The following is an 18,844-nucleotide window of genomic DNA, read 5'->3' on the forward strand; positions in this document are numbered from 1 at the left end:
CCCCCCCCCCCCCCCCCCCCCCCCCGCTTCATCCTCCACCCCCAACACCTCACCTTCAGGGTCAGACCAGAGCAAATCACACATGGGCCCATCATGAGGCACCTCCTGCTTCCGGTCAATCGTCCGGATCTGGTCCAGGGTCTGGATAGAGGGAGAGAGGCCCCCGTGCACGCAGAAGATCTGCAGAAGACAGGAGGAACAATGAGGTTCAGTGATTCCTTTGACTGCTTCCCAGGTGACAGATATGCTCACCCCGCTCCAGCCTCACTGCTCCCCTTGACCCTGCAGTTGAGATGGCCACGCTTTGCAAACCTAGCTCCTTCCTACCTTGCCGTCGATGATGGCGGACAGGCTGAGGTAGTCAAAGATCTCAGTACAGTAGCGCCACACGGTCACTGAGCCATACTTTCGCAAACACTCATCATAGAAGCCATAGACCTGTGTGATCTGCCTGCTCTCGTGGTTCCCCCGAATCAGAGTGATGCGGTCAGGATACCGGACCTGGCAAGGGTAAGGGTGCAGGAGGGATGATGGTCACAACTGGAAGGTGTGGGTACATGGTAGTCTAGGGAAAACTGGCCACAGAATTGGGATAAAGAAAGACCTAGCTTGGAGAAGTCTCCAGAGAGGAGGCAGTTGGGGGACATCTGGGATAAAGTCTTGAGGTGACTCTAGGCCTGGGCTGTCTCATGGTTTGGTAGTGCTGTTTAGAATAGTCTCAAGGAAAGTTTCTAGAGGTTAAGGCCAAAGAATCTATCCAGGAGTCTAGGAGCAGAATCAAGATGGAAGGCATAGTCACCTTGAGGGCAAGCAGCAGCAGGAATGTTTCAACGCTGTAAAAGCCTCTGTCCACAAAGTCCCCCATGAAGAGGTAGTTGGTCTCAGGGACATCACCACCCACCTGGAGGGAGAGGAGGCTTCATTTGTACCACCTAGCTCATTACCCAAACCCTCTTGAAAACCACATACACGTTTCTGTCCCGTCTACCTTGTCTAAATTAAAGCCTCATTCTGGGGTAGCTAGGTGGCAAAGAGGATATAGCACTGGCCCTGGAGTCAGGAGGACCTGAATTCAAATCCGGCCTCAGACACATGACACTCACTAGCTGTGTGATCCTGGGCAAGGCACTTAACTCCAACTGCCTCACCAAAAAGTAAATAAATAAAGCCCCATTCCATTCTGAAGTGTCCCTAATAACCCCATCGAATATGAATAACACCAAATCCAGGATTGGCCTACATCAAAATTCTCCTTTACCCTACACTGATTAAAAGCTCTCATTCCAAATTAAAAAAGTTTTCCAGGCAATTATGAACCTGTTTTTTTGCCACTAAATCCAAGGGTCAGAATGATATTATCTCTCCCTCCGGTTTCATTCCCTACATACACATACTCACTCTAAACAGCTCCTTGAGGTCATAGAATTGCCCATGAATGTCCCCACACACCTGCGGTAAAAATCACAGAACATTAGAGCTGGCTAGAAGGAATCTGAGAGAACCTCTAGTCTAAACCCATCATATTACAAATAAGAATCTGAGACCCAGAGACTTAAATGACTTGCTCCAAGGTTAGGTAGTGACAGAGCTAGAATTCAACCTAGCCCTTCTTTCTTAAAACCAATCAGAAGCCAGGAGGCAGCTAAGAAAGGAGCAGAAACCCTTCCTTATAGCACCTGTTTATCCCACCACAGCCTGGAGAATTCTTTAAGTAGTCCAGGACACACGTAGCAGGGAGAGTTGCTGGCTCAGTGTCCTGATTGGTTCCTTCTGCCCTACACACTAGACTCCCTTAGATCCAAAGCTCCTTACCATTGACAACGTGTGTGATGTTACCTTAATGATGGCAGATGGAATAAAACAATGACACAACAAGACTCTTGCAAGCAAGAGTCTGAGTTTAGAGAATTCTGGGACCAGGCCTCCATGAAAGGGAAATCCAATTCAGATGTGGTGATGACCAAGCTGGACTCCAAATGTGGGTATGCCCTTATGCACGTGTAAAACCAGGCCAAAGGAAGTATGTAGGACCACAATATTTAGAAATCGAAGGCACCTAGCACAGGAGACCATCTAGTACTGGAGTTCTTAACCTGGGGGTCCAGGAATTTTAAAAACTATATCTTGATAACTATTTCAATGTAAAATAATTTCCTTTGTAATCCTATGGATTTCAGATTTAAAAATATAGATTCTGAGGAGTTCAGAGGGCTTCACCAGACTGCTAAAGGGGTCTATGTCACAAAAAAGGGTAAGAACCCTTGATCTACACCAACTCCTTTTATTTGACAGATGAAGGAACTGAGAGGGGCAGGTATGTGGCACAGTGGAGAGAGCCCGGAGTCAGGAAGACCTGAGTTCAAATTTGACCTCAGACACTTGATCACTTGATACTAGCTGTGTGACTCTGGGCAAGTAACTTAACCCCACTGCCTCAAAAAAGAAAAAAGGAACTGAGACCTAGAGTGATGCAGTGTCATGCCCAAGTACTAAGACAGAAGTCTTAGATGTGATGCAGTGTCTGCCCAAGCAGAGACAGAATTCAAACCCACGCCCTCTGACTCCAGATCTCCAACACTTTCCCACTGTTTGTGTGCGTATTTGTGAAAGAAAGCCCTAACTCTTTATTGGGGTGTTTATGTGCTAGATCAAGTACAACAGGGGATGGACATACATGCATAAAACCAGCTTAGATTTAGGGATGGGGGAAAGGGCCAAGGCTTCACTCACCGTGACGGGGGAGTCCACCCTCTGTACATTGCTCTCCTCCACCAAGATCTCTCTGAAGACACAAGGAGATGGTTGTCATAGCCAGACCAGGCCTCACAACAGCAACCCCTACCTCTATTCATGGCCATGTCTGACCTTGCCTTACTGGAGCCCTATAGAGCTGGCCTGGAAAGACTTCAGGGATCACTGTGAGAGGCAGAAGAGTACAGGCACCCAGACAGGACTCACAAGTGGATCAGGAGATTCTCCTGTGCTCTCTCCTCACCCCCCAATCTATGTTGCATCATGACAGCAATCTTCTCATAAAGCATAGTTCTGAGGGTATCACTAGCTCCTTGTTCAAAAACCTCCAAAGCCTCAATTCAATTCAATTCAACATTTATTAAGCTACATTACCTACTACATTCAAGATACTGTGCTAGGTGCTGGGAATACAAAGACAAAAACAAAACAGTACTTGCCCTCAAGGAGCTTACATTCTACAGGGGAGAGACAACATAGATACAAATACATAAATACAAAGGATATGCAAAATAATACATAGTAATTAATACAGAGAGTACTGTAACTGGAGGAGGGGAGAGAATCAGGAAAGACCTTGTGTGAGAGGTAGCATCTGAGTTGTAGCTTGAAAAAGAGAGGGTACCAAGAGAAGGTAAGGACATCTATGCACCTATGCATCACCACTGACTAAAAGGCAAAGTGTCCAAACTCCCTCCAAACTGAAGGCCCCCCCCCACTCCATACCATCACAGAATGCTAGACTTGAGTCAAAGAGACCATCTAAGTCCAAATTCCTATTCTAGAGAGGACGAAAATTGAGGTTGATAGATAAGGGATACTGACTCGCCAAAAGCCACAAAGTTTAAGATGAACCTAGGACTTCTGACTTCAAAGCCTAGACAGTGTGCTTTCTATACCATGCCTATTCCCAGCTCATCTCCAGTAGTACTCTACATAACATTTCTGCCAAACTGGAGAACTGCTCATTTCCCAAACAAACAAAAAATACCTGTTTCCCTACCAATCCACTTTTGATCATGCAAGTCCTTCACTAACTCCTCCTTCAAGGCCTAGTTCTAATGCCATCTTTTCTCTGACATCTTCCCAGATCACTCTAGCTCACACCTGTTCATCCTCTGAAATCCTACACTACTTTGTTTATACCTCTCACAGTAGCACATTTGTCATTTTATTCCATAAATACATATATAACTATACACCCACCCACCTTAGATTGTTATGTTCCTTTATGGTAGGGACTGCCATTCTGTTGTTGGGTTTTTTTTGGGGGGTGGTGGTTGTGAAGAGAGGGCATTTCTCACAGAACTCTTAGATGAATAATGGAATTTTAAAGTTTCTCTTGCTTTCTAGGGGCCCTAGATGTAAGATGTAAAAAAAAGAGGATGGAGAAACTTAAGGAGAAGAGATGGTCTGGGTCTTGGAGAAGTCAGGGGAGAGGTATAGGATGGGTTCTCTCAAAGTCAAGGACCGGGGCAGCTAGGTGGTGCAGTGGATAGCGCACCAGCCCTGGATTCAGGAGGACCTGAGTTCAAATCCAGCCTCAGACACATAACACTTACTAGCTGTGTGACCCTGGGCAAGTCACTTAACCCCACTGCCTAACCAAAAAAAACAAAACAAAACAAAAAAAAAACCTCAAGGACCAAAACCTTCTCATAGGAACACTGGGGCCAAATACTGTCTCATCTGGTGCTCTATACCAAAGGCCAAAACAAGCGCCAACTGGATCTCAAACTAGTAAAAGCATCCTTCCAATGGTAGGAATGGTGCTCTGCAAATTCTTGAGGAATAGTGGGGCCCTTAATATCAGCACTGGTCTATCTCTTTATAAGCAGTTTGCCTACTGGGGACACCAGGACAACCCCTTCCGACTTGGCTACCAGATTATCACAGGTAACCAAGCCAAACATGGGGATCAAATACTGCAAGACCGTTGACCTAACCAAACTTTCCTTGCTTCTTAGGGACCGGGGCCCCTCCTTTAATTCTGGCCTATAAGCCAGGACATATCAGCTCTTACCTAGCTTTTTTTCAATATAAGATTTAAACTCCACCTCAGTGTTCCCCTCTATGTCCATCTGGGTCTGACTGGTCCACAAAACCTTTCACCATGTCACTTCTCTGCTCAAGAACCTTCAGCTATGTCCTATAATATCAAGCCTAAGCTATCTAGCTTTCGAGGCTGTCTGTAACCAAGAGGCCCTCTCACTGTTCCTATTCACACTCAATTTCATTCCTTCCACATTGCTGCCCTATTGCTCACATTGCTCTCCTTCACCTCTCAAATCCTACATATCCACCAATTTCAATCTAATGTTAAGGCCCAGCTCAAGTCTCACCTGTTTCCAAGAAACCCTGACTGATTTGACCACCCTCCCTGATCTTCTCTTTGAACTCCTACAGGAACTTATGGCCCAACACAAAATCTAGCACTAACTACACTAAACCATGTGTTGTTTGGGGCTGTTTTCTGTTTGTATTACTTATTACAGGAGATGAGGGGCTCCATTCCTTAAGGGTGAGGCTGTTTTATTCATTCCTCGCTGAGCTGAGCCCTCAATAGGATCTCCCTAATGACTTTATCATTACATAGTAGCCAAGGGCAACCTGGCTACCCCTCCGTAAGCATTAAGCTTTATCCCCACAATGGACACCCTCGGACTGAGCACGGGGGCTGGTGCCTGCCTCGCGAGAGTCCTGGAGGCTCACCTGGCTTTGGCGCACAGAGCCTTGACCTCGCTCTCCTTGATGAGCTCGCAGCGGCGCAACTGCTCGATCTGCCGGTCCAGATCACTGATCTCCGCCATGGTCCCCCCGCCTCACGCGGCCCCCCCGGTGCGGGGGGCGTGGGGGGGGAGACGCACCCAGGGGTCCGAGCCCCTCCCTAGTCGGCCCGCCCGTACGGGTGTCTCCTGGAAACAAGGGTGAAGAGACAGGGTCAGCGGGTCAGACACATAATGTGGCCCGCGCCACTCCGCGCCAACCACGGGCTCCCTAAGCCCGGGGCCCCGCAGATTTCCCCCACCCCCTAACCCCTCGCAGGCCCCAAGCCGGGCCCGGTGCCCCGGCTCTGGCCGCAGCCCGGGATCTCCGGGAGGTTGTGGGGGGGCAACCCTAGTACAGCGGGGCCCAGGGACTAGCTGGGAGAGTAGGAAGGTGACCCAAAGGTGAGAGAGAACTCCTGAGGCTATTACCGACGCGGCGGCTCCGGGAACCCACTTTTGAGCCGCGGGCTCTGGGCTCCACCTTCGAGCCTCCGTCCGCTCCCGGCCGCCACCGCTGCCGCTGCTGCTTCCGGCCCCGCCGCGGAAACCGAAGGTCACTTCCGTCGCGCAGCGGAAGTAGCGTCAGAGGTTCGACGCCCCACCCCTCCCGTCTTCAGAAAAGAGGGCGGAAAAAAAAAAAGGGCAAAGGAACCGGATGTTGTCCTTGAGGACGGAAGTAATCCCTGAAGCGCGAGTCAGAGGAGGGGCTTCCAAGATGAGTTATTGCTAGGCCCCGCCCGGAGCCCGGCGCTCTTCGCTCCCTCTTCGAAAGTGATACGTCAGAGAAGAGCGGATATTATTATTGTTTTAGGTAACAATGCAGTTGTACTATGCGTATTAGACGATTGAGAAAAGTGGAGCCCAGAAAGCGGAAATGATTTGTCCAAAGTCACAGCTAATTCGTGGCAGGCCCTGGATTCAAACGCGGGGCCCTAAGCGCCTTTGCTTCTCTTCTGTCTGTGAATCTGGCTCCGTCTCGCTGATTTTGGGGCTGTGGGCCGGAATGGCGATGGGCCCCTTTCACGGATATTTCGGTTGAAGCAGTCTCGGCTTCTGGGCCTTAGTCTGAGACCACGAGCAGGAATGCAGCACCAACGTGTTTGCTGATGACTTGCTTCCAGGCCTTCTCAAATCAGCTCTAGCCATTCGTGATCTTTTTCAGCCTTACTCCATTACTCCTTCCTCCCTCATTTCCCCTTCAGAAATACTGCAGTGCTTTCCTTACTCTCTCCAACCATCTCTACCTATAAAAAAAAAACCTTGCTTATCTTTCCGGGATAATCTTATGTGGGCTTCCCTGAACCTTCTTGAAACCCATAGCATTTTTCCTTTATGTTTTTCAGTCATAGCCCATTTGGGGTTTTCTTGGCAAAGATACTGGAGTGGTTTGCCATTTGCTTTTCCAGATCATTTTTTAAAGATGAGGAACTGAGGCAAACCAGGGTTAAGTGACTTGCCTAAGAACACACCAAGTAAGAGTGGAGACCAAAACTGGACTCAGAAACGTGAGTCTTCCTGATTCCAGGCCTAGCAATATATGCACTGCGCCACCTAGCTGCCCTATTATGTCCTTCCTTGTCGTATTTGCCAACTAATAAACTAACATTTATAATGGCACCTACTATTTTACCATGTTTTTTCTCCTCACAATGGGAAACTGAGGCAGGTTGTACAAATAATGAATTTCCATTTTACAGGTCAGAAAACCGAGATTCAGAAAGCTTTAAGTGACTTGCCTGTGGTCATAAAACTAGCATGGGGTAGGCAAAACTTTTACCTGGTAGTCCAACACATTATCTCTTGACTCCCAAGGCGAAAAACTGTTCACTAGGTTACTCTGCCTCCTACACTAGTTACTCATTTGATTGATCTTCCCCACTAAACTGTGTGCCTTTGTCCATCTTCATCTTGGCCATTGCCAACACTGGGTCTTGAATGAAGAAATGGAGAAATCCTGGCTTGGGAATCTGGAGGCCTGGATTCTTACTACTCTTTCCTTGGAAGTTGGAGCCAAGACACTTCCCCTGCTTGAACTCCGTGATCTTTTCCACTGAATGAGTTGAAATGGGTCTCAAAGGTCATTTAGTCCAACTCATGCCTGAACAGGAATACACGACAAAGGATCATCCTCCACTAGACATTCAAATTCGGAAGGAACTCACTTTTCAAGACAGTCCATTCCCTACTTTTTGTTAATAGTTGTGTTTTACTTTCAAAATCTGCACCTTTAAGTCTCTATTACCCCAACTCCTGCCCTTTAGAGCCATAAGAAATAGTCAAATCCCTGTCCTATATAAAAATCCCATTTTGGAACTATCATGCCATAACCCCTAATCCCCCCCCCCCTTCTCTTCTCCAAATTAAATATGCATAGTCCTTTCAATTGAAGAATTTCAATTTCTAGTATCACTATTCTGGTTACTCTTTCGATTGGTCTCCATTTGTAAATGCCTATCAAAACATCCCAAACATGTGCTGGACTGTAGAGAAAATATTCAGTACGTGATTCTGAGAAATGTGTGAAACCTAATAAAAATACAACAAATATGTACAGACTTATATTTAGCAAAAGGAAATCCAAAGTTTTCTTTTGAGCTGAGCTTTTCTTGGATTCTAGATCATAGAATATGGATGACTTGTAGTAACGATTGGTCCAGAATTGACTTTAAATTTGGGACAAATTTAAGGAGCTACTGACTTAAAAATCAGGAAACTGTCTTCTATATAGTATCCCTTAAGGACTGTAAATTTTACAACATATTCTAAATTAAAATCTGTGTAGTAGAACCCAGAGATTAAGGGGCTTTCTATGGAGCAGTGCTTTTCAATATACTATCATAGTATTAATAACCAGAAGGGACTTCAGATCATAAAACCCATCCTCAACATAGATTAGATAATGATCTCCAAGGTCTCTCCCAGACATAATCTTCTATCAGAGCCTTATTATCCAAGATTACACAGCTAGTAAGCGACAGGGTCAAACAGTTAGCCGTTCTGCTTACAAATCCACTGATTTTCTCTACCATATCAAGCTGCTGCTTCTTCACTCTTGGGCAGAAAAAGCACCTGATTGCAGCCCGGCTCTCTCCTATTCCTAATGTACCACTGCCAATATAGGGAGAACAGAATGGAAACTGGTTCCAAGCAAGTTCTATGCTAAGGAAGGAAAATTAACAAGAATTCTACCATGATACCCTGGATGAAATGAAAAGGGTAGACACCTGCGATTTAATGTAAGATGCTCAAATTCTAACCCTGCTCACTTTGGCGGGCAGGGTTCCAAAATTCCCTGGTGATCTCTCCATGACATACACACCAATGTCAATCATAGTTCTTTGAAAAAACAAAAACAAAACCCACAAATATTATAGGGATATCTAAGGACAGTGATCGGGAACAATCTTGACGTTGGAAGGGGGAGAGAATTTTAGGGCATGACCAACAGATGACTACTTCTGACAACCCACCTTGAATAGGAGGCCTTGGCCTGAATCAGTGCCAAGAGCAAATTGTGATACACTTCAATATTCCCACTGGGAATCTTGCTCTTGGGGAAGGGGAGGAGATTTGGCTGCCAAAATGAATGTGTACGTTTACACATACCCTTGGGGAGATGACACAATGATCCACAGTTAATTTATAGTTTGTATTTATAGCTAAAGACCATCCGTTCCCTATTTATAACCCTCTCCCACCCCCACCCCTTCACAGGAGATTAATAAAGATGATTTTTATTTTTTTTGCTCAAGGCAAAGATTGGCTCTCCTTGCTTGGATAAGACAACACAAACCTACAGAAAGACCCAAGCGACCCATCAAAGGGAAATCATTAAGTTACCCCTACCCCATCACAGGCATCAGACTCCTTGTTAAATAGTTGTTTATTGGAAAAAGTGGGCTGAGGAGGGGTCACTAGATTCACCAGAGAGCAATAACACCACACAAATTAGGAGTGATGGGAGAGGTCAGCACAAAGCTCTGGGATCTCAGTCTCTTCTTGGACTGTGAGGGATGGCCTGGAGTGTCAGGGCATACCCAGGTGGAAGGCCTTGACTTAGTAGGCATGGTTAGAGACAAAGAGAGACTCGCTGGCTGCAGCTCCTGACTTTCCACTTGGAGTATACTTGCCTTGAGCAGCTTGGCTGTTAGCCTAGAGAAGGAAGAAGGAAGTATGAGAAAGGCAGGTAGTCCTGGATCCTACCCACACTGACACCAAAGACCCAGCCCAGCCCAGATAAACCCTCCACCACTAGAAGAGACTGAAGACTACTTGTTCTCTCCCCAATCCTGACCCCTTAATTTATGTTCCTAAAATTCTGCCTGTGAAGGTCCCTCATCCTGGCTCTTTCCCTCGTCCTCACCGTGGCCCGCTTAATATATTCCTCTTGCGCAGCCTTGACATTTTCCTTCTTTCCACCCCAGGTCTTGAGGGCAGATGCCTGCAAGGCTCGGCCGTAAGAAAAGGTCAGGGCCCATGGCTTGTGCAAGGGGCAGGTGTTGATGGCATTGAGGTTGATGGAGGCATCCTCTTCACTCTGACCCCCAGACAGGAAGGTGATACCTATGGAAGGGAGAAAAGAGAGATGGAAGAGATTAGATAGTACATAAGAAAGTGCTGGTAACAAGCATTCTCTAAAAAAGAAAAAAAAAGATATAAAGAGAACATATGTGACCCAAGATAAGAGACAAAATGCTGAGAGAGAAAGGGATTTCTCTCACCAGTGACTGCAGGAGGCACAGTCCTGCGAAGGGCAGTGACAGTTGCCATTGCGATCTCCTCATGTGAATACTTCTGGGTACAGGCATGGCCAGGGGTGACCATGTTAGGCTTCAGCAAGGTCCCCTCCAGATAGACATGGTGGTCACTCAGAGCTTTGTAGACAGCAGCCAGGACCTAGAAAAAGGGAAAGTAACAAAGGAGAAGTGAACTAGGAAATTACTAGCACCTTAGCTCCCAATCTACTTCCTTCCCAGTCACACTGGGATTCTCACAGTGATTCTCACATCTCTTACCTTCTCAGTGACATACTGACAACACTTCAGATCATGTTCTCCATCAGGAAGGATCTCTGGCTCCACAATGGGGACAATGCCATTCTATAAAGCAAAGAACAAGGCTGTGAAGGCAACCCCTACCTGGAGCTATCTTCTACCCCACCTTTGCTTTTAACAACTAGAGACAGACTTTATCTTCACAACAACAGGTATAAATCTTGAATTCCCCAAATTTCCAAACACTTAGGTCTCAGGAAGAGATGGATATCTGCTTCCAACCTATCTCTCACGATTAAGTATTGTTTTATTCATTTTACAGGGCCAGCAGCTCAGGAAGCAGAATAACTTGTCTCGGATCACAAGGCTAGTGTCAGAGCTAAAAACTCTAAAGTCTGGCACGTTTCCCACTCTATCAGACTGACGCTTCACAGTTTCTTTTGTTTTGCTCTATCTCAAGTAAATTAACAATCCCTAGGAGACCTGCCTTCTCAGGACCCAAACTAGAGAATTTAGTACCAGCTGCTGCTACAATGGCAACAGGGAAAGCTGATGTTTTTTCAACAGCTTGCTGACATGGTTTGTGCCATGTTCTCTAGAACTGAAAGAGACTTTTGGGAATATGGTAGGATACGGCAGCAGGAGGATAAGGAGACACTCACCTGCTGGCAAATGCTGGCATATCGGGCCAGCACATTAGCATTCTCCATGATGGCAAGTGGGGAAGGTGTATTCTCCCCAATCTTCAGTACACAACGCCACTTGGCAAAGTCAGCTCCATCCTTCTTATACTGGGCACAGCGCTCACTCAGCCCATCCAGGCCTGGAAGTGAGACAGTGGTTCAATATGTCCTTAGCCAACAACGAAGATGACTAGAGCTTAGATGGGGAGTAAGGACAAAGAATGCCTCATTCAAGATAGGTGAGAGAGCTAGCCTTTTTCATCCAGATATTTCTTACCTTGGGTGGTAGTCTCGCCATTGGTACCTGCCAGGGGCACTACACCTTTGTCCACCTGTTGGGGGCAGGGTGAGAAGAGAGAATGTAATATTTATGATATTCTTTCATACCTTCTTATCTACCCTCACTCCATTTGGACCCATTTATCTTTGCTCCTGTTTCTCTTCCTATGTCAAACATCTTTACTCCAATTACTCTCAAACCTCAGCCCCTGGCACTTTCAAGAATTTTATTTTAATTCTAACTCATCCCCTAAACCTCCTTACCTTGATGCCCACAATGCCACCCTTTGCCTTTATGACTTTAGGGAAGGGACGACCATCATCGGCTTTCTGGTAAAGTGTCTCATGGAAAAGGATAACACCTCCAATACAGGAGTTCACTCGATCATCTGCTGTCAGAAGTAACTGCCTATAGAGACGACGATTTTCCTCTGTGTTCTCAGTTCCAATGGACTGCAGCCGTTTTGCAATGCTACCTGAAGAGGGGTTGAGGAGGGGTGTCATCTAGAGAGCTAAGCTGCTACCCTCCCCTCAAACCTCTGCCTCTTTCCAACACCCCTTTGTACCAGTGGACTCATCTGCTGCCAAGATTCCCTTGCCCGGAGCAACAATTCGATGAGCTATCTCCGACAGTTCTTTCTTTTGCTCTGGTGTCAACGCTGGGTGTTTGTAAGGCATGTTTTCCTTGGCTGTGCTGGTAGTTTCCTGGGTGGAGATAGTAAAATATAAGCTAGACCTTTCTGTATTAATGGCATAAACTTGTTTGTGTAATTCAAAGTCAGATCATTCTTGCTACCCAACTTCTCTTTTCCCCTAGTCCACGTCTACTTCCCCATTTTTTTGCTTCTCTACCTTTCCTAAACCTAGGGTGGAGATCCAAGCCTAGGGTGTGGCTGCTCTGGCAGAACACAATTACTTAGAAGTCTTGGGATACAATGAAAGGCCAAGAAAATAGCCTGGGCCCCTCTGGCAGCATCAGCTCTAGGGTCACCTTGCTTAGATGCACACCAAGGGCTCATTTAAATATCTGTCTAATTTCTTAAACAAACAAAGGTGAAAGAAAGCCTAGAACCTCAGATGAAACAGAAGGAAATATTCTGGACAACAAAGGGTGGAGACACCCCCCCAGGAGACAATTTCCAAGACCCAGAGCTACAATACAGATTTCCTAAACTCCTAGTTTAGTGTATTCTTCCTTTAGACCATATATTCTCTTTCCTTAGTGCCAATCCCCCAAGGGCATTTCAAGGTCAGGCTACCCTCCCCTTTTAGCTTGGAGCTACTTCGACAGAATGAGCATTGGGGGTGACTGAGGCATTAGGCTGACCCCTGTGAAGGGCAAGAGCCTAACCCTCCATTTTAGAAGCTCTCGTTTTGGAAGACGTCTCAGCTTTCCCTCATTCCCAGTCAGCTGACTACTACTGGGGCTGAGAAGGGGGAGTGGGAAAGGGGGGCGGGAATAAGACAGCCAGTTTCCGGAGCAGTGCCCCTCTAGAACGATCCCTTCTATTATTCCAGCCACAGTGGCAGGCTGGGTGGTTCAAGGTGAGACGGAAGGCATTAATGGAAGGTGATAGCAAACCCCGGAGGGAATTTCCCTTAAGTCGCGTTTCCCTTCTCCGCCTCACCTCCTACGTTACATTTTCCGAAGGCAGTTATTGCCCGGGAACACCAGGACGAGACTGATCCACGCCCACAGTTGTGGCTCCCTTCGCATTCCACCTCTGTGGCAGGCCTCTCTCTTCCCACCCTCAGCTCCGGCTGGGCTCTAAAACCCCGAACCCCCTCCTCCCCTCCCCTCCCCCTCCCCCGGCAGCGGGCCGCTCTCGGGCGCGCCCTCCCCCGCGTGACTCAGCCTTCCGCCCCGACTGTCGCATTGCGCAGAAAGCAGCAAAATTCCAGTTCGGGGATTAGACAAGAAGCGGGATGAGGGTGCCGGCGACCTGCCCGTTCCGAGCACCACCTCGTCCGAGGGGCCATGCGGGTCGGGTCACAGACGAGGGCACGGCCGCAGGGGGTCTGCCGGGCGCTCCTTCTCGCCTCCGGGCCGAGCTGCCCCAGCCCCAGCAGCCGCGCTCACCTGGCCTCCGGAAGCGGGGCTGCGGGCCTCGGTGGTGGGCTTACCAGCAGAAAGCAGACCGCTTATGGTCGAGAACTGAACTTCTGCGCTTTCCGAATCCGAACGTCGCCTATTGAACTCAGGAGGGGCGGAACGAAGGCGGAGTCTGACCATTTAAAGAGACCGTGCCTCCTAGTGGAGGTTTGGGGGTGGAAGGGGCGGGGAAAGCTGTTTTCACCCAATCAGCAAGCGAGAATGCTAAAGCTGGGGGGAGAGCGTAAGACCATACGTAGCAGCGTTCCCGAGAATTCCAAAAAAGGGAGGGGGGGAACCGTCTGCTCCTGTTCCCGCCCTACCTTCGGACGTGACTGGAACCACATCCCGTGGGTCGCGCGACCCCCCCCCCGCCTCCCCACCTCGAGCAGCTGCTCCCCCACCCCCTCCCCCCTCGCCGCCCCCGCCCCAGCCTAGCACCGCGTGAGTCAGCTCATATTTTCATAAAGGAGGGGGAAGTTTAGGAGAGATGGGGGAGGGGTGTATGAGCTACAGATCGAAGAGGATGGATGAATTTTAGAAGGTCATGGAGTGGGGTAGGGGGGAGAAGCTCCAGGAAAAAGTGAAGCAGGGTGGCTGAAAGACGGAAGGAAGAAGCTAGAGATTGAGGTGATTTACCCAAGTACTCTTTCCTTGGGATTTTCCCCTCCCGGATCCCTCCTGTAAGTGGGAAACTTCCTGGAGAGGTGCTCAGACCTGCCCCCACCTCTAGGCCCCACTCCATTTCCGTCCCCTCTACAATCTCATTGCTGCCTGCAATGACATTTCCACACAAGCTAGATCTCCTCCCAAGCTTCGGGCTTCCTTAAAGGTCAACTCAGGTACCCCCGACCGCCCTTGGAAGATGCAGCTGCGCAACTTAAGCGCAGTCCTCCGCAGAATGTAGGGACCGCGCCCTATTGCTGGGGCCGGCGGCGACAGGCCTCAGCAGGTTAGAATGCAGAAACCTTAGGGGAGCGAGCCAGAGGTTCCTTGGCCCCATCACCTGAGCGCTCGATAAAACCGAAGGGCGGCTCCCAGGCAGCACGGAAGGGGGAGGTCATTTTGTCCTTTGGATAATACCTAAATTCCATTCCCAAATACTGCACCATCTGCCCAGCTAATTTCCAAATCACATCTCCCCTTTGCTTCAGAATCTAGATTACCCCGGACTTCTGGCATCATTTCAATACTTTCCCACTTTGCAAATTTCCTCCACCCACCCACCTCCCTCACCCTTATTAAAATCCCACTCCCTCTCTTATTAGTCTCTCCAACCCAAGAATCCTGCCTACCTCCACCTCATTTTCTCTGCTTAGCTACCCCATATGGTACCCACCTAAATGGAGTCTGGACGGTTAGACTCAAGCCTAGGCAGTGAGTGGTCAGGCAGGGCTTGGTAGGGGTTATAAAGTACTCCCCACCCTCCTCCTGGAATTTTCCCGACCTTCTCTTGTGACCCCTGCCCTTTCCCCATCCCAGCTCCTCTGGCAGATAACTATATTTAGGGGAAACCTGAAGCCCCTGACATTCAGGCCCGGATGGGGCTCAGAGCAGGGGAGGGGAAGAAATTAGAGGAGGGGGAGTGACCAAGAGAAAGGCTTCTGCTTAAGAAAAGAGGTGGAGAGGGATCCAGTAGATAGAGGGCAAAAGCAGGCAGAGAAAGAAAGCCACATGTAACCACTTCCCACTCACCAGCAGTTGAGTTGCCATCCTTTTCTATGGAAATCAGTCATGCTGCCCTGCCTGCCAAAGGAGATACAGAGTTGAAATCTCAAAAGTGGAAAGCCAGAAACTAGTTGGTGTTAACTCTCCCTTCTCCCAACCTTAAGCCTTTCTTGTTTTTCTTTCTGGTCCTTATTCATGGGTACTTATTTCAGAGTTGGGTAGAAAGGTACACACCTATCTCCTAAAAGAATGGGGAGTCAGCAGATGGAACGGTACAAGCCCCTGTTAGGTCACCCTGAGGCAGCTAGATAGCTCAGTGGATAGTGTGTTAGGTCTGGAATCAGGAAGACCTGAGTTAAAATCCGGCCTCAGACATTTAGTAGCTGTGTGACTTTGGGCAAGTTACTTCACCCTTTTTTGCCTTTAATCCACTGGAGAAGGAAATGGCAAACCACTCCAGTATCTTTGCCAAGAAAACCCCAAGGACAGTATGGTCCAGAGGGACATGAAGAGTGGGATATGACTGAACAACAAAGGTCACCCTTAAATCACAACAGTCTTGAGCAGAATTCCCTGAACTCAGCCTCTTCTGAGGAGGAATGAATACTATCAGCCCTAACTTTAGTCATACCCCTTCCCTCCTATCTACTGGTGGGGGTAGGACTGAGCAGGGACCAAGAAGTTATTCAGCAAGAGAACTAGCCTCTCCTAGATTTTCTCCAAGGTGTTTGAAGTCCCAGCTCTCAAGAGGGTTGAATGCTTCTAAGGGTAACTGCTATCTTCATCTTGCTAGGAGAGCCTGGATCTTCTCTGCTTAGGTCCAATGAAGACAAAAGGATGAGCCAGCCCTTGGGGGCAGGTGGCAAGCCATTTTGGGCTCCACTGGGGTGGTGACCCAGCTCCTAGGGAATGTTCTGTGCTCATGGGGTAGGCAGGTCCTCAGGAAGGCAGTGTCCCATAATTGTGAGCACAGGATCCTCATCTGAGCTTGACTTCAAAGCAAAGGCAATTGAGGCTTTGACAGTCAGGCAGCTGGCAGGCACAGGCACAGTCACACAGTGGGCAGCATCTGGGGCACTGAGGTACCCAACCCTGAGGGAGAAGACAAAAGGATGAAAAGGGGTGGTGGGAAAAGCAAAGAGAGTAAAGGATAAGGGTGGTGAAGGTTCAGAGAGGGCAGAGAAGTATTCTGAGGAAGCAAAATATGATAATAGCTCTCATTTAGATAAGCACTTTTCAAAGTGCTTTAGTCACAGCCCGGGTGAGATAGATAAGGAAACTGAGGTTCAGAGAGGATAAATGCCTAGCCTTTTAGCCTAGAAAAAGCAGTCTATAATCAGGACCTCTACCTTCTCCTACTCACCTCTCAATTGGTTCCAGTTTGGGCTTCTAAATTACGGACTCAAATAAAATTAATCTTTTTTCAGGGCAACAATCTAATTGCCAAATCCCACAGGCTTTTCTCGGTGTCTCATCGTTCCTGACCTCACTGGCCTTCAGGTGACATTGCTGCCCAGTTCATTAATTTTAGTGGCACTGTTTTCTACCAGTTGTCTTCTTCTCTGACCACTCCTTCAAAGTCTCCTTGGCTGGAACATCATCTGTGTCCCATCCTCAAACTATGGGCCCTTTTTTCTCTCTGCTCCTTCTGTGATCTCACAAACCCCGATGGGTTCAATGATCATATCCATGTAGAAGATGCCCAGACCTCATTTTTTCGTAAGCTTCAGTCTAGCATCATCAGCCTGTTGGACATCTCCAGTTCTTTGTGATTTATACCTCTCAAACTCAACATTTCAAAAACAGTATTATTTCCCCTCCCTCAACTTCACCATTTCTGTGGAGAATACAGTCACCCTTCCAGTACTCCAGGTTTGCAGCCCACAAGTCATCCTTGAATTCTACTTCAGCCTCTAAATCTAGTCCAATTACCAGTTCTTGTTCATTCTCCCACCACCTCTCCCAGCTGTTCCTTTCTTTCCCCTTACATAGCCAACAATCCTAGTTTAGGCTTTGTCACTGGAACTACCACAGTAACCTCCTGGTTGAATTCCCAGTTCATCCCTCTCCAATCTATCCTCCAAAGAGCTGCCCAAATGATTTTTCTTTTTCTTTTTTTTTTAATTATATTTGAGGGGGCAGCTAGGTGGCCCAGTAGAAAGAGCATTGGCCCTGAGTTCAAATCCAGCCTCAGACTAAACACTTGACACTTACTAGCTTCGTGATTCTGGGCAAGTCACTTAACCCCAATTGCCTAAAAATTTTTAAAAAATTATATTTGAATTTATTTTAAACTTAAATACAAAATAAGAGGGGAAAAAAGCATTGCCTTGTACACAGCAAGAGAGGATTCAATATAAAACAATAAACTTCCATTTAAAGAAAACCTATATAATAAATACTACACACTATTTCCAAAGCTGTCTATCTTTTCTTTGCCAAATGATTTTTCTAAAGCATAAATCAGACCACATCACTGCCCTACTAAAGAACCTTCAGTGGCTTCTTATACACTTTAAGGTGAAGTAGAAACTCCTCAGGTGTCAGTGAAGTTCCTTCACAGCCTTCACAACCAAGCCCCAGTCTATCACCCATTACTCTCCTTCATTCATTCTCTGTTCTCTGACTGGCTTACTGTTCCCCAAACTCTGTGTCCCATCTCCTATTTTTATGCCTGTGCACTGGCTGCCTATGTATCTGGAACACTTCTCCTCCTCTTAGCTTGCTTTAAGGCTCATTTCATGTGCCATCTCCTATGGGAAATAGTTCCTGGTTCTCCTAGGTGTCAGTGCTTTCTCTCCCTCAAACCATCATATATTACTTATCTGCTTACTCACAATTTCCCCTCACTAGAGTGTAAATTTCTTATGGTCATGGACTTCTCTGCTTTTTGTCTTCCTATTCTTGGTCTCTGGCATGGTGTCTTATATAGCATCCATCACAGGAGGCACTTAACATTTGTTGGATTGGATACAAATCTAGTGAGGGTTAAGAGCTAGATCGAAACTCAGATATTTTGATTCTAAATCTATTGCCCTTTGCTTTTTGCTGGGGAGCTTTTGAAGGATAGTGGGGAGATGAGGGTCGATATGTCGTTCAAGACCACTATAGCAATGTGTTCATTTCATGCCTATAGTTTTTTAAATAGGTTGTCATGTAGAAACAAAATGCAACTGGATAGTGATTTTTGCCTTTATATAAAGGCAACTAATTTTCCCTTCCTTAGAACCACAAAGAAGGTTGGGAAAGTGGCCAAAGAACTCAAGTCCCAGCTAAGGGAAACAGATATTGGTTGGCGAGACCATCTCCTAAGGAGTAGGAACAGTTTGTCTCTGAAACAGCAGTACGTGGGAAAGATTCTACCTGCTTCCTTGTCTGCTTTTCTGAATAGGACTGTATCGGATTCAGGCCAGCCAAAGTGAGGCACCTCTCCTCCCTCCCCCAACCCTGAATTCTCCTGGATGGATGTGGGATTGAAAGGTCAAATGTTTAAGGCCAGAAACAGGGCTAAATATCAGTCACAGTTAAAGAGCCTGATCAAGACCTGCCCAGTCCAGAAATAGGAAAATGGCATTTACAAGATCAGAAGTTTCAGGGTTAGGTATCATA

The 18,844-nt window shown here is 47.3% G+C and overlaps 3 protein-coding genes across 4 annotated transcripts in view; all 3 read right to left on the reverse strand.

The window, feature by feature from the left end:
- PPP4C (protein phosphatase 4 catalytic subunit) overlaps nt 1-6,043 on the reverse strand; it is an 8,188-nt gene extending 2,145 nt beyond the window's left edge. The window contains exons 1-7 of the mRNA XM_027862743.1: nt 5,949-6,043; nt 5,464-5,666; nt 2,731-2,782; nt 1,399-1,449; nt 800-901; nt 328-501; nt 54-180 (exon numbers count right to left, since the gene is read on the reverse strand). Coding sequence (XP_027718544.1) covers nt 54-180; nt 328-501; nt 800-901; nt 1,399-1,449; nt 2,731-2,782; nt 5,464-5,561 — 604 coding nt within the window. The 5' untranslated portion in view covers nt 5,562-5,666; nt 5,949-6,043. The remainder of the gene's footprint in view (nt 1-53; nt 181-327; nt 502-799; nt 902-1,398; nt 1,450-2,730; nt 2,783-5,463; nt 5,667-5,948) is intronic.
- A 3,341-nt stretch (nt 6,044-9,384) lies between these two features.
- Nucleotides 9,385-13,685, reverse strand: ALDOA (aldolase, fructose-bisphosphate A). 2 transcript variants are annotated; one of them, XM_027862924.1, is made up of 9 exons: nt 13,600-13,685; nt 12,042-12,180; nt 11,740-11,951; nt 11,474-11,528; nt 11,176-11,336; nt 10,535-10,618; nt 10,241-10,415; nt 9,883-10,082; nt 9,385-9,671 (listed from the first exon to the last, which is right to left on the reverse strand). In XM_027862924.1, exons 2-9 carry the CDS (start codon nt 12,151-12,153, stop codon nt 9,576-9,578), a joined length of 1,095 nt encoding a protein of 364 aa, XP_027718725.1. In that variant the 5' UTR covers nt 12,154-12,180; nt 13,600-13,685; the 3' UTR covers nt 9,385-9,575. The 2 variants fall into 2 exon arrangements, with proteins under 2 accessions (XP_027718725.1, XP_027718724.1); XM_027862923.1 differs by having other exon boundaries at nt 13,556-13,663.
- Nucleotides 13,686-15,942: 2,257 nt separating this feature from the next.
- Nucleotides 15,943-18,844, reverse strand: part of LOC114043746 (late cornified envelope-like proline-rich protein 1) — a 6,753-nt gene continuing 3,851 nt past the window's right edge. The window contains exon 5 of the mRNA XM_027862925.1: nt 15,943-16,327. Coding sequence (XP_027718726.1) covers nt 16,214-16,327 — 114 coding nt within the window. The 3' untranslated portion in view covers nt 15,943-16,213. The remainder of the gene's footprint in view (nt 16,328-18,844) is intronic.

The sequence above is a fragment of the Vombatus ursinus genome, unplaced genomic scaffold (assembly GCF_900497805.2).
Source record: "Vombatus ursinus unplaced genomic scaffold, bare-nosed wombat genome assembly UNPS02014770.1, whole genome shotgun sequence".
In the NCBI taxonomy this organism is placed as follows: domain Eukaryota; kingdom Metazoa; phylum Chordata; class Mammalia; order Diprotodontia; family Vombatidae; genus Vombatus; species Vombatus ursinus.

What these genes read in the sequence shown, in the direction of transcription:
- ALDOA (XM_027862924.1), bottom strand. Translation starts at nt 12,153, where the DNA reads ATGCCTTACAAACACCCAGCGTTGACACCAGAGCAAAAGAAAGAACTG. An exon ending in GTGGCATTGTGGGCATCAAG is followed by an intron (nt 11,529 to 11,739) that starts GTAAGGAGGTTT and finishes TGCCCCCAACAG; the next exon opens with GTGGACAAAGGTGTAGTGCC. An exon ending in TGGCGAGACTACCACCCAAG is followed by an intron (nt 11,337 to 11,473) that starts GTAAGAAATATC and finishes TCTCACTTCCAG; the next exon opens with GCCTGGATGGGCTGAGTGAG.